The sequence below is a fragment of the Montipora capricornis genome, chromosome 2 (assembly GCF_036669925.1).
Source record: "Montipora capricornis isolate CH-2021 chromosome 2, ASM3666992v2, whole genome shotgun sequence".
In the NCBI taxonomy this organism is placed as follows: domain Eukaryota; kingdom Metazoa; phylum Cnidaria; class Anthozoa; order Scleractinia; family Acroporidae; genus Montipora; species Montipora capricornis.
The window spans coordinates 20365072-20383696 of record NC_090884.1 but is presented as its reverse complement, the minus strand read 5'-3'; the positions used below and the strand labels follow the sequence as shown (position 1 = coordinate 20383696).

At 39.4% G+C, this 18625-nt stretch overlaps 1 protein-coding gene across 1 annotated transcript in view; it reads left to right on the top strand.

Annotated features, from left to right (window-relative positions):
* The first annotated feature begins 10079 nt into the window (after positions 1 to 10079).
* LOC138039048 (uncharacterized) overlaps positions 10080 to 18625 on the top strand; it is a 34341-nt gene continuing 25795 nt past the window's right edge. The window contains exons 1-2 of the mRNA XM_068885207.1: positions 10080 to 10458; positions 13765 to 13974. Of these exons, the coding sequence (XP_068741308.1) occupies positions 10395 to 10458; positions 13765 to 13974 (274 nt within the window). The 5' untranslated portion in view covers positions 10080 to 10394. The remainder of the gene's footprint in view (positions 10459 to 13764; positions 13975 to 18625) is intronic.

Below are 18625 nucleotides of genomic sequence, written 5' to 3'. Positions count from 1 at the left end.
AGCTTCTTTATCACTACTAGTGAAAACGAACGTCGACATAAGGATCAAAATCCGCCACAGCATCCGCCATTTTATTCAAATGCTCGGACGCGGAGGATCTGGAACGAGTGCTTTACTTGGCCAGACGAAGCAAATTTCCTTGTGCTTATGCTGCGTTTCGTTTTCACGCGAAGCAAGCGAACGCAAGTATAAGAGCAAACACAAGAAAATTTTTTGATCCTTATGCTTGTGCTTATGCTTACGTTTGCGTCAACCCCGTTTGCACGGTGAAATAAGCGCACTGATGCTTGCGTTTGTGCTGGCGCTTGTGCTCGCGTCGCCAGCAAAAACCAGGCTTAATAGGCCGGATAATGATCCTGTGTTATCGCATGGCTGAGAACATTCCGCTCGTGACAAAATGCGGCGTCTGCCTACTCCTCTCTGTGATCTTCAGTGTTGATTTGTTGATTCTCAAGAGAAAATGTGATATTTAATGCCTCTTGAAGCTTTTACCTTCTGTGAGTTTCTTGTTGTATAACCTCTGAAAAAGTCCATTGATCTAAACGAAGAGGATAGTCTTCAGGCACATCCATCTGTCAGATCTTCAATTTACATAAAGTGGAAAAGAGGTAATTACTCATTCGAGCGGTTTAAGCCACACATATAAAACCTCTTGTACTTGACTCGAATAGATATCTTTGCAGAACCAATGTCAAATAGAAGTAGGTTTATCAACTGGGGTCGATATGGTAAATTGACCACCGTCCTTTTCTGGACGCTGGGACAACATGTTATGTTTGCAGCCCCCTAAATAATCAACGGGTTTATGTCTGCAATGTGTCTGCAATGAAAAGACAGTTTCTCTCGTTTAAGTGCAGAGGGCATATAATACACAAGTATATAATATATATATATATATATATATAACTAACTGCAGACAGTACTGTTTCGGCCTTCTGGGCCCATCAGTGCAGTGCTGATGTCTGGGATGGAGGTTAAGCTATAAAGCCACCCCAGATGTCCCACGCATGTGGTACATCCAAGTCATGCCAGAGTGCTCAAACTAGCGAGCTAGTGAGCATGCGCAATTGCTAGCGGCAATGACTCATCCTAGTAGTTTGCTCAATTTGCACATGAAAGCAAGAGCTTCGTACTGCCACAGAGCTATATCTAACTGCAGACAGTACTGTTCCGGCCTTCTGGGCCTCATCAGTGCAGTGCTGATGTCTAGGATGGAGGTTAAGCTATATATATATGTATATATATAGCTTCAATATCTGTAATGGTTGACCAAACGATGAACTCCCAACAGAAGGATCCAAAAGGATGCACGTTGTCTCCTCAGTTAGTATTATGTATATATATATATATATATATATATATATATATATATATATATATATATATATATATATATATATATACACCGTAGAATGAAGAAATGAAACCCATCCTGTTAATCAACTGATTAATTATGTCTTATAAGAAACGATTTAGAAAGACATGAAACAAGAAATATATGTGATCTAATCCGACGTTTCGTTGCATCGTGCGCCATTATCAAGGTTATAAAGATATAATGCGGTTTGTAAAAAGGCTTCATTAAATCGAATGTGCATAAAAGAGTGGTAAGCTAATTACATGAATAGTTTAGCACGAAGAGAATCCGACTGTTCATTCAATGCTGGTTTAAGATATTGAATACACAGCATTTCATTAACAAGGCAGTCAAATTTGTTCGTGCATTTCTTGATTACATTGAAGCGTGCTAAGAAATTGTTCGGAACAGCAGTGTTATGATCTTTGCAATAATGCCTGTAAATAGATGACGCCTTTTGACGGTGTCCCTCAACGCGCGTGTGAAGGTGGCCCTTTGTGTACCCGACATAACCTGCATCGCACAGGCTAACATCACCTTGGGCGCATTTTTCAGAAGAGTGTGAACGTCTGAGAGAAGTTTTCCGTAAGCTGAGGTATCCGAATCACCTTATTGATTCCGTCATCAACAGGTTTATCACCTCGAGAGTCGCAGTGGACCAACCTAAACAGCATACCGATGACGCCATCCGGATAGTTATCCCCTATAAAGATCAGGATGCTGCAGTGTCTGTCAAACGACAACTTAGAGATCTTAGTAGCAAGGTGCAGAAGACCATTCAACCCGTGTTTACTAGCCGCAAGCTTAAACAAGATCTAAGCTTGCGTGAGCCCAAGCCTAACATCGTAACCCAGCAATGCGTTGTTTATTTATTCAAGTGTGACCTGTGCGATGCAGGTTATGTCGGGTACACAAAGGGCCACCTTCACACGCGCGTTGAGGGACACCGTCAAAAGGCGTCATCTATTTACAGGCATTATTGCAAAGATCATAACACTGCTGTTCCGAACAATTTCTTAGCACGCTTCAATGTAATCAAGAAATACACGAACAAATTTGACTGCCTTGTTAATGAAATGCTGTGTATTCAATATCTTAAACCAGCATTGAATGTACAGTCGGATTCTCTTCGTGCTAAAGTATTCATGTAATTAGCTTGGCACTCTTTTATGCAAATTCGTTTTAACGTAGCCTTTTTACAAACCGCATTTTATCTTTATAACCTTGATAATGGCGCAAGATGCACCGAAACGTCGGTTTCTTTCACTTATATTTCTTGTTTCAATTATTATGTCGAATGAAAAACATGAAGAATTGCCCTGTGCGGGATTTGAACCCACGTCCCCCTGAACACCGGTAGGGTGTGATGACCACTACACCATCAGGACAACCAAACTGGCGACGCAGCTATCGAGATAGTGAATTGGCCTAACGTGAGTATCCCGGGATTCTTTCACGGGTGAGATGGGAAAGCCTAAACCTCTTCATAGCCTTAAACCTAAGGATCGACTAACGATTCACAGGCAAACACCAACTTAGGCATCAGCTAATCAGAGGGATCAAGTTAATGATGCAGGCTTATTTATATGGACCGTAGAATGAAGAAATGAAACCCATCCCGTTAATCAACTGATTAATTATGTCGAATGAAAAACATGAAGAATTGCCCTGAGCAGGATTTGAACCCACGTCCCCCTGAACACCGGTAGGGTGTGATGACCACTACACCATCAGGACAACCACGCTGGCGACGCAGCTATCGAGATAGTGAATTGGCCTAACGTGAGTATCCCGGGATTCTTTCACTGGTGAGATAGGAAAGCCTAATCAGTGTTATTATTTTTTCCTAACTGAAAGAACTGCTCAGGTTATGAAGATGGTGATTACTAGTCAGCTCTTTTCCGAATTACCTTGAAGAACGGAGCAGTTTCGCCACATATCTCATTTCAAAAGCCTTAAAAAAAAACAAAAAGTAGAAGGTAGATTACTTTTGGAGAAAGTGAAGTTGTAGGAGGTTTTCACATGACGTCATCGCCACCATGTTAATGGGCGAAAACAAAAGATCTCTTCTTTTGTTCGTCCACCAGAAGTCGTACTTTTCTATATTTTGTTAGAGGTTGGTTGAAAACGTCCTATATTTCATTATTTATGGCTTGATCTTTCAGTTTTGAAAGGTGTCTAACGAATTTATAATTGGATAAATGTTTGTTGGGAATATTGTCTCCGCAATTCACTTTGTTCTGGTCGTTCATGTACCGGATCCGAAATAATTAATGTCCATAAAAGAAAAGAACAACGTGAACATAATAATACCTAATTATCAAGGCTTAATCGGAATAACAATAATTCTTTTGTCCTCCGCCATTTTAGTCCAGTATAGTTTTGTTCTCTACAAAGTGCAGCTCTATGATACGCCAGCAAAGATTTAAGCTATGTGGAGCTGCATTGAGAAGGAGTGCTTCCGTACAGGAAATACAAGTTGCTTTTCCTTTGAATTTGTCTCGTCAATTTTTTAATATTATTTTTGTTAGAAGAAAAACGCATTGTTCCTTCAGCGTGAAAATACACATACTTCGTGTCTCACCTTTCTGATGAGAAAACAAAAGACATATATAAATATATATCATATATACTTTGAAATTGCAACATTTTTGAAAACGGGTGTATATATATATATCTATATTGTTTTTTTCTTTTCTCTTGGAAAAGTAGTTTTAGTCCAACGTACAACCCAATAAACTCTTGGAACTGTGTTTCAAAGGTACGTAGGTCCGATAGCTGACAGGATTGTCTTAAAACCCCCATTACATATTTACTCTTTGCAAAAGTTGTGATATTTTTAAAGATCAAAAAGGAAAGCGGTGGTGCTTCAAATGGCTTTTCGAGAAAGAAATGCGCACTCTCCAAAGCTTTCGAGGTCGTTTATCATTTAACCTTTTTCTGTACCTGTTCTGCAAGCAATGGAAAACAATAGAGAGAAGACAGAGAAAACAAGAGCGCCGTCGCCAGCACGGAACAAGTAGAAACCACAACTTTAGTAGATACGTTTAACTTACCTACTAAAACTGGTGCAAACTTCATTAAAATGATTCAAGCGGTTAAAAACATACAAGTAAAAAGTCTTTAATTTGAGTCGCAAAAGAAAATGTCAATCACTAAGGAGGCTCCGTTGGATGTGGCCTTATTGGTTTACAGTGCTAAAATGAAGCTCGCATAAAAGTTGATGTTGCGGTTCAACAACATTCAGTTAGCGCAAAGCCAGAGGATCAAAACGTCACTCTACTAACAATTTTTGCAACTGTAGCAAGGGTTGCTCAAAGAAAAGATGAGCGAGGCGGCAATGGAACCTACAGTAGTGCTAATTAATTGGTATCCCAAAGGACCGGGCCGGGAGGGTCGTGCATGAAATTTCAAAGAGGCTAAGTAGTTTATAAAAACCAAAGACATAATTGTAAAGCATCATTAAGAGCTGGGCACCCTATACTTTATAGATTGGAGCCTTTGGGCTCGCTCTGATGCTTTATAGATTGCAGTCTTATTCAGTATTTTGAAGTCATGGAGCTACTGTTGCCAGTAAATTCATACGAAACGCGAAAACTATACTGTCAAGTTACATTTTGCAAATGCCATGACACATTGATTACAAGGGAGGGCCAGAGGAGTGACTTCCTTTGGTGACCTAAACGATCATCAGTTTTGCTAAACAACAATTCACAGGATACCGCAGAACTGACTGGTATTCTACAAAGTGCGAACTACTACCGCTGTTTCTTGAAACAAACATCCCTAAACCCATATCAACTACCACCTGCTCGTTACAAATGACTGCAGAAAAGAAACGGAAAGCAAAAGACAATACCAGGAGCACTAGGCTCCTGACGATACTGAATTTTGCTGACAACACAACAATTTAAGGAGGCTCAAACCAGTTTTAACACTTTCAACAAACTGTACTATTTGGAAGAATTGAATCTACCAAACTTTTTCACTTAATGGTAATGTTATGATACCATATGAAACATCAAAAGATGCTCAATAAAGTGCACTCATCAATGTAACGTAATGGGTTACCATGGCAACAAAAGGTCCATCTAAAAGCAGCCTATATTTTGTCTTTAAACGCATATATCTCAAGAACAAACTTGGTGACCCCCATTTTTTAATTGCTGGAGAGTGATTAGTGATAAAACTTTCATGGAAAGTTTAAAAAATTTCTCTGGTGCAGATACATACCCACCTTCAGAATTGAAAATTTTTAAGGTGCCTCTGAATCCACTCCAGAGAATTTTTCTAAACTTTGCAAAGAGTTTCGTCTTAGCCTGCTAATCACTTTTCGGTAATAATAAATGGGGGTCACCGAGTTCGTTTTGGATATATAAGTGCTTAAACACAAAATATAGGCGTTTTAAGATGGTTCTTTTGTTGCCATGGTGATTTATTACGCCACATTAATATGTGCATCTTGTTAAATAATATAATAATTAATAATTACAAAATTTATATAGCGCTAAATTTAAATAAATATCCTAAAGCGCTTTACAATAGTATAGATAAAAATGTCCTATAGATAATAAGCCGAAATCAATTAATATAAAAAAGTAAAATAAATAAGTGGAAGTGAAATAATAATAATAATAATAATAAACATATTAATAAAAATCTTGCACCAATCTAATAAAAAATATATATAAATTCTCAATTGATCATTATGTCCATAAAATTAATCAAGTCCTTACGCTAATTTAAAGAGAAATGTTTTCAGACCATTTTTAAAAGTAACTAAACTTTGACATTGTCTGAGGGCCAGCGGTAGCCCATTCCAAAGCTTGGGGGCAGAAGCAGCAAACGAACGGTCTCCAAATGTCTTGCAAGTCGTGCGAGGGACGTTTAAACAATGATTGTTCTTTCATATGGTACCATAACATTGCCATTAAGTAAAACAGTGTGTGTTGTAGAGTTCATCTTTCTAAGAACTCATTCCCTCCAAATTGTTGAAACCGGTTTGGGCGACTTTAACCATGACAAAGTGCGATAAAATATTTCTTAAAACATTTAATTTTCAAGATTTTGCAAAAAAAAAAAAAAAAAAAACTAGCCGCATTAGCGGCTTTTTGATCTTGAAATGAAGCCTGACTTACGTTCACTGTGCTAAAATCATCAATGGTTCTTTCTGCTGTTTTACCTGAAGCATTTCGAAAAGCAAAATGGTTACTAATGGCATCAAGAAGGTATACAGGGAGCTGGTTCGGAAGCAGTTATGAGATTTTTGCCATACGATTGGCCCTACATTGCAGCGTGTTTTCATGAGCAAGAAATTGGGGCAACATCTTAAAGCTAAAGAAACCAAGCTGTCAATTGTGAATGAGCAGCGTGTTGTTTACTATTTTTCATGCGACTTATGTGATACATAAATACATAAATATGCATGTCAGGTACACCGACAGCCCAACGAATGGCTGAGCACAAAAATACGACAATCGGTCGACAAAAACGTTTTGAAAGAAACCCAATTTATTAATAAGGTAAATTTCAGTGCTTAGGTTTTTTAAAATGCTGTTCATCACGAATCTAAAGCCTAATTTAAATATCCAGACGAACTCCATAAGTGCCAAACGTTTTGTTTCTTTTTTCTTTTCATTAGAATTCACATTTTTGGGGATACCGATAGTATTTATAAGGTGAATACTTTTTTTGGAAAAATGTACTGGATAGAACAGTTAACTACAGCGGGGACAACAGTACAAATGCCAATCAATAACGCTACTGAAACTCAAGGGCAAGGTAGCCATACTAACTGAACATGTCTCAACTCGGAATGATTTCCGTACAGGTCCCTACTTCATTATGCATGCAGAATAAATTAATTATTCATTCGCGCTATTGTTTTGTAGAACAATACGTATACCCAAGAGAACCGTATATATACATGGGTAATTTGTACTTACGGGATGAATAAAAACGGATCTCATTTTTTCTCTCCCTCCCTCTCTCTCTTCTTTCCCTTCATCGTCCACACCGTTACTCGTTTTTGTCCCAGCTTTCCCCTTTCTATCCCTTCGTCTTGTTTTTATTTCCAGACCCCGCTCGGCTTTTTCTACCATTTTATCCCACGATATGACACTCGCAGCTTGCCTTGAACTCCGACCCACTGTAAACCTCTGGGTTAGGGTTAGGGTTAGGGTTACTCGTCCCTGTTCTTTACCACTGAGCTAACGTGTCAAGTTGCTAATTCACACCTTGAAAATGATATTTATTTTGAATTCTGGCTGACTATTTACATAACAATGATACGTGATTATATACACGTGCCGCGCCGAGCACCTACAATCGAACTTACACTTGTAGGTTACCGTTAAGAGATCCCTGTTTTACTACTCTTGAAACAACCCATCCCTTTAATAATGCTAACCGTAACCCTAATTACGACTAAAGGCACTGTTTAGGCTTAAGGTTAGTCCCTGTGATAGTTTTAGGTTTTCAAGTATTGCTGCTGAACTGTGACCTGCTTTTCCTTCATGCCCCGTGCGTGCGGCACACTTATAAGTTCACTACGTGGAAGAGTATACCACGCTTAAAGTCTGATTGGTGCATCTTTCATGGGAAACTTTCATGCACGAGTTCATTGCAATTAAAATCGTTTCATATTTCCCTTCTTTTGAAGCAAACTTGTGTCTTCGTAAAAATCAAGATGGCTACCGAAGTAAAAGGGGCACAGCAATGGGAGATTTGATCATTTGGAAATTGTCCCTGCTTTATAGCCTTTCCAGAGTTGTGCATAGAGTGGTGAAAAGAAAACAATTTACTTTCGTCTTCCGTGTCCAAAACCTGTGTGAAAACGCAGTCAGTTGGCAAAGACAAAGTGCCGCATCGGGAGATGGATCTCTTTCGCGATGCTCAAGAAAAAACTGCAATGGATAGCCTTCAATCCGCCAGAACACATATTAATTTTCTGACCGTAAACTTTCCTTGAAAAAATATTAGCCCTAGCTACCTGTGGCCGGAAAGTTTACAACTGCCTACAAGACAAGGGCTAACATCATCTCACCGCAGTTAACCATCGCCTAAACTTCGTCGACCCAGACAAACGAGCCCACAGCAGGGCATTGAAAAGACATGATGGGGAGTGAAACGAAGTATGCCTCGTACGGGAACATCCATGGATCTCTACCAAAGCTATTTACTTGGGAAGTATCATTGAGCACATTGCCGATCTCTACAAAGAGCGATAAATCGCAAAATCCCTCTAAATGCACCGTTCGTGATCCTAAATACAGGAAAGGAAGAAAATATACACTTTGCAGTGTCTCGGCGAATTTTTAAGCAGACAGGAAGAACAATTTCACGATAAAAAGAGCAGGTAGCCATTAAATTTCTTATGACAGTTCTTTTATTTGGTTTGTTTGTTATGTTTGCGAATCTGAACCCTATTACAACGATTGCTTGAAACTCCACTTCTTGCGCTTATTCTAAAACTGAAAAATGGGTAAAATTGCAGGAAAAGTCCCGAAATTGCAGGAAAAACTGTTTGATTTTCCGTATTTCAGACAGAAGTTCGACCGACTTTTTTTAAGTCCATATAGACTTAGAAAAAAAACCTCTAAAAAGAAAGAACAAAGCGCCACAGTCCCAAAGGACGTCTATTGTTATCGCTATTGTTTTCTTGAAACAAATGAGTGTATGCATAATGAAGTAGGGACCTGTGCGGAAATTTTGCCCTCAACTCTGCCACATTACGTCTCTCTTTATCGGTGTTGAAGCTACGACAGGAAATTCAAATTCGCTACCTTGTGTTCACGTTCTTCATAAAACTTAAAAATTGGTCATTTTACGTCGCAGATTTGCCGAAATGAAAAAATGCACGTGCAGAGCGTGCAAGCTATTGTTTTTGCTCATTAAATATGCAAATGTTGTGACGTTTTCTTTGCCGTCGCGTCGTAAGATCTTAAACTCCCTAAAGCTCCCTAAAGAACGGCTGCGTAGGAGAGACTAGGGATGCGTTCGATTGGGAAACCCGGATTTAGATCCTAAAATCTGGATCTTCGAATTTCCAATCGAACAAGAAATCTCGAAACGGATTTTGTCGCGGATTTCACTAGATTGCAATCCTTCCTGCCATAGATTTCCAATAGACCTAATCGGCTAACTCAATGTTGTACCCAATTCAAATCTCCCGAGATTAAGTTTCTTTGTGTATTGTATTTGCATGATAATGTAGCATTCATATTTAAATGATATGGAAATACCTGAAACAAAACGTTTTATTCCCAAAGGATCTGAATTGGGTACAACATTGAGTTAGCCGATTAGGTCTATTAGTGAAATCCGCGACAAAATCCGTCTTCATCGTTGAGTTCGATTGGAAATCTAAAGATCTAAATCTTAATTCCCCAATCGAAAGCATTCCTAGGTATCTTAAAGACAAAAGTAAAAAAATAACCCCAAGTCAAACAAGTTCCTTTAATTCTTGGAAAAAATCAGCATGGCGTTTGCTGTTTGCCGTGAACGCGATCCAAAATCCCGCTGTCTCCATGTTTAAAATGCTTAAGCAAGCATAATCTAATTTATTTGTTATAGTTCAACTGACACAGCGAAAAAAAAAATGATTGGCCAGAGAAAATAAAACACAAGACACACCTAGAATAGAGGTCAAAAAATAGAAAGTAAACACGGAAGACAGGAGGGGCTTTCCCTGAATTTGACGCACGAAACCACATAACTTGATATTATTTTCGCATACTGCCTTTAGTTTCAGACGGCTGGTCGTCGGGGATTCGTTTAATTTTGCTGTTTGGTGTTCTCTGTACCAAGAAGAGAACTTCTGAACTTATATCTTGGGAGAGTTTCGAAAGTGAACTATTTTCATTTGCTAAAGTACGGATTTCACGCACTTCCGTCACGAATTTTCGCAGAAACCCTGAGACGTTAAACACGAAGGCGCGCTATACAAGGAGGCTTCCCTGGGAAGCGGTTAGGTCATTTGTTAATCGAGAACGCTGTGTTGTGTATTCCCGATAATTTCTGAGGAATCACAGTCGGCATGGAGTATGACAACCTTGATCAACAGCTTCAAGATATAGAGGAAGTTCTTGGAAAGGAAATGGGTGAGCAACCCCAAACTTATTCAAGTATACATGATAAATAAGAGGTAGATAATATTCCGTCAAACGATCTTCTCAAAGGCTATCAAAACGATAAGGTGCGAAGACGAGACAACATTAGAATAATCACTGACAGTGAGAAATCAGTGTCCATAGCGCAGAAAAGTTGGTAAGTTGTGAATAAAATACTATACGTAGTGTATGTTAGAATAAGACGGAACTGAAAGATGTGTAAATATTCCTGTTTCGTTTGTTGTCCTCGATATTGACAAAGATGTCTTCTTTAATATGAAAATAAAGTAGATAAGTTTATTGGGATATACGGTACGTCTTTTAACTTAGTTCGGCTCAAGGGATTCTTCAGTGGTGTTTTCTAGGAAATGATCGGGAAAGATAGCGTTTTTGTTGCTGTTCATGCTGGTTTATCTAGATTGATCTCAGTAAGGTTACTTAGTTTGTGATAAACCAAATTGAATACTTGCTTCGGGTCGACATTTGATTCAAACGTGGAATAAATTAATAAGAACAGTAGACGGATTCGAAGCAAAGTAACAATTAAGGCAATTGAAAGAAATCCTACAGGAATCCTACAGGAAGCTTTCACTTTAGTCGACGAAACCATTATGTCACGGCGAAATTTTGGTTTCAGAACTCGATATCTTTGAAGAATTCGACGTTATATGACGTCACACAGGCAGACAACCCCAAGGATGCAAGAGTGCGTGACGTCACGTTATTTTGAGACAGTATCGAGGAAAATGTTCCATAACCAATCAAAAAGCACAGATTAATAATTTGTCTCTCTTGGGGGAAATCTGAGTTTTTGATTGGTTAATTTGATTTCGATCAATTTCCAATGATCCATGACTCCTGTCCCGATCATATGGCGATGGCAAAAACCTGAGCGAAGCTTCAAAATCGAACAGGATTTTGAGGTTGCACAGCCGTGTAAATGCGATGATTTTTGGCACAATGCTAGCAAAGTTGTCTACTTTTCACTTGCCAAAGGCTTGGAGGCGAGTGACCTTTGAAAGTGGGAGAAATTCGGCTAAATTCTGGAGGCACTAGGCCGTGGGCGTTCTTGGAAGTTGCAAATCTTGTCTATCAGTGAGCAGGGGCACTCAACGAATCTGTTCCTCACATTATCTGTTCCCCAGAGGAATCTTGCTGGCTGGCAAAAATACAGGTGTTTCGATTAGCTGGCTGGGAAATTTTGTTATTGATAGAGGTTTTGCCTGGGAATTACTGACTTTTTCTAACATTTCAACCCGAGCTGGCTGTAGAAACTCTGAAGACTGAGGACGACTAAAAATAAAAATAAAAATAAAAAAAAGAACCCCTTCCCTCTCCCAGAGAGTAGTCACAAACATACGACGGCTGGTCAGAGTGATTGCGCTTGCGGAAAAAACGGTTTTGTCGCTTTTGTTCGGTCGTTTTGGATCGAGGGATTTGAAAGCGCGCGGAATTCCTGGCTGGGAAACCAACCAATTTTATCTAGCTGGCTGGGAAATTTCTTGTGTGTCTTGCTGGGAAAAAGGAACAGATAATGTTTTCCCAGCAACACTGAAAAACACCTGAAAATGCCTTAATAACATTTATTTTCATTAATTGGGGTATAATAATACATTTTACAACAAATTGGTCGTTGGGTGCCCCTGAGTGAGCTTAAGCACGCGCGTTTTTGCCAGGGCAGTGGGGTCTCCCAAATTTTTATGCTAATCATCTCTAGCGGAGAAAAGATACTTAGCAAAGTAAATGTGGTTGTGTGAAGACAAGTTAGAAGGAAAAACAGCTTACTTCCGGTTGCCGTCCCTGTCTCAAAAACGCGTGCGCTTAAGCTCCCAATTTGTACTGTATGTGACGACGCGTGGGATCTGAAGGGAAAATCGAGGAGTCCCAAAAACCCATCAAATCACTCAGGAAAACGAAGAAAATAGTGGGAGAGTGAACTTTATTTATCTGGCTGTCCATAAAATGAATTTTCGAAAAGAAACATTGCGTTTTGAAGTTTTTATGTTACAATTTCCTCGATTAGTTGTATCGGCCGTTACAAGTGACAAAACGGGAATTTGAGAAGTCGCTTAAGTCGCATTCAATCAGGCAAATAACCACACAAAAAGCGAGAAAGTCACCACGACAATAAAGTACGGCTTTTTTATTAAGAACATTTGCTTGTAAATAGCTTTTTCAGTTTCTTATCGAGATTCCCATACAAATCCATATAATTTTTTACCATCCGAGTCTGGGCAGCCGCCAAATCGATAAAACTCACAGCGAGGAGAAACAGATTATTCCCTGCCGACTTATTCGGGTAGATTTTCCATTTTTGCTCAGTTTGTGTGCCCGATTACTTAACTATGATAGTATCGTACAGCTTTTCAAAGTTTTAATAAAAGACAAAAGAAGTCATGATTGTTTAGAAAACGCTAGGCCGTTCTAGGAACAGGAATGTTACGGTTTGTCGAGTCGTTTCCGGTTTTCAGTGCCTTATGCCGTCTTTATATACTTTCTAGGTCTGGTCTGCAGTTCACAAGTTTGTGGTTTCGGTTTATCAGTCTTGCATGTAGCTAATCATAATTAAATCAAAGTGTAGGCCCTGTATTATTTTCCAAATGGCCTCGGTTTTCTTTTTCCTCGCAGGAGATCAAATCACTAAATGTTCCCTGGCATTTGGCAAGTCAAACGAATCGCGCGCGGTACTTTGACTACTTTGGTCGCGACTTCAATAACTTTAAACGACATATTCAGGAAAAGTTATAATTACACTGTGAAAACAATCTAAAGTACGCCTGTTTGATTGTCTATCGCATTTCGGTCTTCTTTTCAGTTCCATTCTCATCTTTTCGACTCTTAACTAACTAACTAGCCCTAATTAAGAAACACTAAAACGGTTCTGTTTCGTATTTTTAGCCTGACGGTTCACAAAGAAAACATGTTTGATCCAAAGAACGCGACATTTGTACCATCCTTGGAAACCACTCCTTGAGTAGTTCAACTGCTTCGAAAATTAAGAGGAAGTCACACCATAGAAGTGTAAATCAGTCGTTTTCAGTTCAAGAAGATTAAACTTAAGAAGAGTGCTGCGTTTTTTGCGTGCTAATTTAGAATATTACAGCAATTTTGTGCTGCAGGAATTTAATTTACGTACATCCCAATGTGTACCTTCATTAATGCTATTCTTCTACAAATATGCAAGGCACTCCCATAGATGCATTGGACAATAATGACGGTCAATTCAATAATAGGCTAGTTTCGCTCTGGGTCCTTTGTCTAAGAATAACTTTCACTGGTATCTATATCAATTCCCAGAGCAATCAAAAATTCAAGTTACCATACATGACTTGAAAGATGTCTATGACAAATTCCAGTGGAAAAGAGCCCCGTGTTCTGAGCAACGTATCGCAGAAGGAAAAGTAAATGCAGTTGCTTGGACCACCGCTGGTCAAATTCAGGAAATCAGAGCATTTGTTCAGCGGACTCCCGAAGCAGCAGACAAGGCCAGTGACAGGTTACAAGTGGGTAAGTGAGAGTACAAGTTTAGTTGTTAACTCTCTGTAACAAACATATCCTTGTCTTCAATATCTGTTTGCTAATTCACAGGTTATTGTGTAAAGTTTGTAATCTAACCCATTCTTTTGGACCATTCACGGACAGCGATGTATCTGGATTTGAGATGGAAGATCCAGAAGCCCAAGTAGAATAACTATTTTGTCAAAAAAAGTACTGTTCCGTGTTACATCGTGGCATTCGATTTTGGATAATATATAGATTTAGCCAAGCCTAAAAGCGGAGCTCCCGTTTCTCACCCCAGGAAGCAATACAATGTATAAAAAATAGGCACGCATTGCGTACGTGTGGTAGTGATCATTTTCAGGTTCCCTCACAACTTCTTTTTCACCACAAATTTAAGCGCAACTCTGAGTGTCTGACAGCTTTCTAATACAAAAGTTCACTGAAGTTAAGCCATGGTGCTAAATTCACTATTTACTGGGTTGCCGTATGGCAATCCCAGTCTGAAAATTGGTAGATTTCCGTTTTCTTTTTTTTAGTTGTTTTTTTTTCCGTGTCGGTAAAAGCCTTGCCTGTCACCCCCCTGGTAAGTGGTGTCTTTGTGCATAGAGCCTTTTGAGCGTATTTTCTTAGGATCGAGGGGGTTGTGGAACTGCGTAAATTTCTCCGGTGGACAGAGTAGAATCATTAACCTATGGTAGCCTGCAATGGCGTCGAAAGTCATGTAACGCGAATGGCGTTTTAGTGGTTCCTTAAAGAAAATATACCCTTATGGAGCTCAACACCTGGAATCTCAAAAGCGACGAGTAATGGACTTCGACAACAATCTGTCGCCCGTCGTGCAGAAATCAAAATGAGCTGTATTTCTAAAATAATATTTACCAAGTGTGCTGTTATGTAGAACACTGAAACCAAATGGAAAATTCTCTGGTAACTTATGGGTTCAACAAAGACAGAACGAATCGAACACCTTAAGCTGATCTGTGATAAAATAGGAAGGGGTTTTTGCCCCTAGTAGCAAATATGTTGTTTGTTTCAAAAAATTGTTCGCTGGAAAAGGTGGCCTTTATGAATTCATCATGTTTTATGATATGTGTGCTGGGTAGTTTTTATGGCAATAGTAAAGCATTTTCTTGTTATTCAAGGAAAAGGTTCTTCAGGAAAGGGTTTGAACCTGAAGTACATGGTAATTTGACACGATTGAGTTTCTTGTCTTCCCGCACGCAATGAAATAGGAAGAGGTTTTCGCCTCTAAGAGCAAATGTGTTGTTTGTTTCAAAAAATTGTTCGCTGGAAAAGGTGGCCTTTATGAATTCATCATGTTTTATAATATGCGAGCTTAACTGGATAGCTTTTATGGCAATAGTAAAGCATTTTCGTGTCAAAATGAGGTTAGCGTTTTTCTGTTGTGCTAATTTAATTAAATATAAATATACATTCTGCCTCGTGAGTTTGTTATTCTCGTTAACCAGCAATGGAAAGTCATTGCAACGTGTATGGCGTTTTAGTGCATCTTATGTTGTTTGTTTCAATAAAATGTTTCGCTGGAAAAGGATTCTGTGATATTTTCTGCCTTTGTGAATTATAATATCATGTTGTGTATTGAATTTTCGAGCTTAAGGTTGAAACGTGATACGGGAGGATATTTTTAGTATTGCTCTGTAAGCAGGAAAGGTTTCATGAAAATAAACAGGTCTGTTGGAAGCGTGCTTGAGTTTCAACAAAATGAGCCCCAAAATGAGCAAAAAATTGTGACGCCGGTGAATAATAAAGTAGCTGCTATTTCCAAAATGATGGAATTACCTGGTGATAAATAACCTCGTCTTGGAGAGTAAATTTTTGACTTTGCAGAAACAATGGTGGGCGATTGTGATCTTTGTTTTGAATTCGCTCATTTATTGTCAAACTTTATAACACTTGACAGAAAAAGAAACTTTCTAAAACCCAGTATCTTGCCATCACTTGACACAGATGCTTCACTGTTTGGCAAATAAACATGCCGCGGTAACTTAATCACGGCGCCCGCTGAGTTCCGGCGATTTCACTTTCGATTTGCGATTTATTTGTGCAGCCAAAACTTACAATAACAAAATTGAACGTAGCAAAAATCTCCCAAAATGTTTGTCGCTGATCGTAACTGTTTATATTCTATATTGGTTCAAAATTAATGTTGTTTTCATGTCGTAAATATGTTATTCTCGAGCGACCGTCCTGGAAACTTCCTTCTGCTCTTTCTAAAAACTGTGTATCAATATTTATTTACTTTTGCATCAATATTTGTTTCTGCATAAAGCAAGGTAACAAAATCTGTACCTTGCTGAATTTGCATTTGTTAACGTTAATAGTATTTTCGGTCCAATGCTTCTGTTTTACGAAGGGGTATATGTCAGATGCTCAGAGGGCACGCGTAAACTTGTGGTGAAAAGAAGTTTATCAACATGTCAGCCCAGAAGCCAATGTTTCTCACTTCCCATTTATTTTCTTCAATCTTTCTGGGTTCAGTACTTTGCTAGTGACCACATGTCTTCTCAGGCTATTTACCCAAGGCTTCTACCATGGCACTTAACTACAATGATAAACAATACCAAAACAGTATCGTGCACTTTTAGAGCTACATATTACGCAAGGACAGATCTGTTTCGTCGTACGAACGTGTGAGGACCTGTGAGCCAAAGGGCCTCTGCTGGTATAACTTCTGGGTGACCCCTTACATGGTCTTAATGACCCTCCAACTTGAAAAAAATTGTCTGGAACGGTTCACGTACCACAGGCAACCCAGTGTACCCTAACGGAGGGTCTAGTTTGAATTGAACAATACAAATTTCGCGCCAAAATAGTAACCGTATTCAAATCGATGCGGTGTCGCTGTTTACACGACAGATGAAACCGCATCGTTTTGAAAACGCTCCACTTTTGGCAGCGGTTTCAAATCGACACGGTTTCGGCAACAGTCTCGATCGGTGTCGTATATAAAACAGAAGGTGTAACACTGGTTGTGTGTGACACTTGTTCTGAGGTAGAAAAAACAAAGAGCACTGAAACTAGTTTTAGATGTCAGGGTTTCCGAATTACTTACCGACTTCCTGTCGGACTGCCATTGTTATGCAAGCGACCAAGCACAAAAATAGTTCAAGTCCATTATCCCAGAGTCTCTCCGGGCGCTCATTCGCTGACCAAAAAGCCCGAGGACTCTGGGTACGAGATTGTCTATAGGCCATTTCGGAAAATACCATAATACTCTTTGTTTGTCCCCCCAAATTTTGCATAAGCATTGTTTTCGATTTCTCTTGGGACCATTGTAAGTCCCAAGAGAAACTGGAAACAATGCTTATGCAAATTTTGGGGGGGGACAAACAAAGAGTATTATGGTATTTTCGGAAGTGGCCTATTGTGGCGAGGGAAATATTCTCTAGGTAGGCACCGCTGACCAACGTTTTTGTTGATAGTCAAATGCCCGCCCATGCGAGTTTCGTTTCGTGTCAAATAGGCCACTTCCGAGTTCATGTCTGCTTCCTCTTCAAAGCGGATCTAAGTGCGAAATTTTTGTAATGGTAATTAGTTCTAGCTACTTTACATATGAACAAAAAGTAATTCTTGTAAGGAAAACTTCGCACTTAGATTCTCTTTGAAGAGGAGGCAAACATGAACTCGGAAATGGCCTATTCCCCACTATGCGGAGTTATCCTCTTGTCAAATGCCAGGGGTATACGTATGCCCAGGAAGGGGAGATGGGCGTACTTGGAAATCACTGATACATTAAGTGAAATTGTTTGCCTAAAGCACTTCAGTGTAAAAGTATCATAAAGGTAAAGCTTTCTCGCCTTCTTCTAATAGCCTCATACGGCTCCAGTAGTTCTGTCGTCGTTCTTTTCCAGGGTTCTCGATTGATTTTCAAAGTAGCGGATTTGATAATGAAACTGAGTACCGGATAGGACTCTTCTCCGTTGTAATATAAGGCCGATTGCACGTGCCTGGGGAGCGAGCCCTTAAGGAGGCCTGGGTCCCCTATAAACTAGTAATAGCTATCGCTAAGTGCCAACGAAACAGTCAATATAATACATATACAAGTACAAGGAAAGGTTGCGTTTTATACAAACGTTGGCCGTGTAGCACTTATATTTTAAACAGAGTTAACTGAATAGAGTGTAATGTGAAGTGCTAGATTTCAATCCCATATGAACCATGTGAGCGTTAGCCCTACTGTTGGAAATGGGCCCACACAAGGACAGAGAAAAACTCTGACCAGGGTGTGAATTGAACCCACGACCTTCGGGTTAGATCTCCGCCGCTCTACCGACTGATCTACAAGGTCAGACGGGAGCAGGCCGTGGGAAGTGAAGATGTTAAAGTCACGGCAATGAACATGTACAAGTACAAGGAAAGGTTACGTTTTATACAAACGTTGGCCGTGTAGCACTTATATTTTAAACAGAGTTAACTGAATAGAGTGTAATGTGAAGTGCTAGATTTCAATCCCATATGAACCATGTGAGCGTTAGCCCTACTGATGGAATGAGATTGAAATCTAGCACTTCACATTACACTCTATTCAGTTAACTGTTTAAAATAAAAGTGCTACACGGCCAACGTTTGTATAAAACGTAACCTTTCCTTGTACTTGTACATGTTCATTGCCGTGACTTTAACATCTTCACTTCCC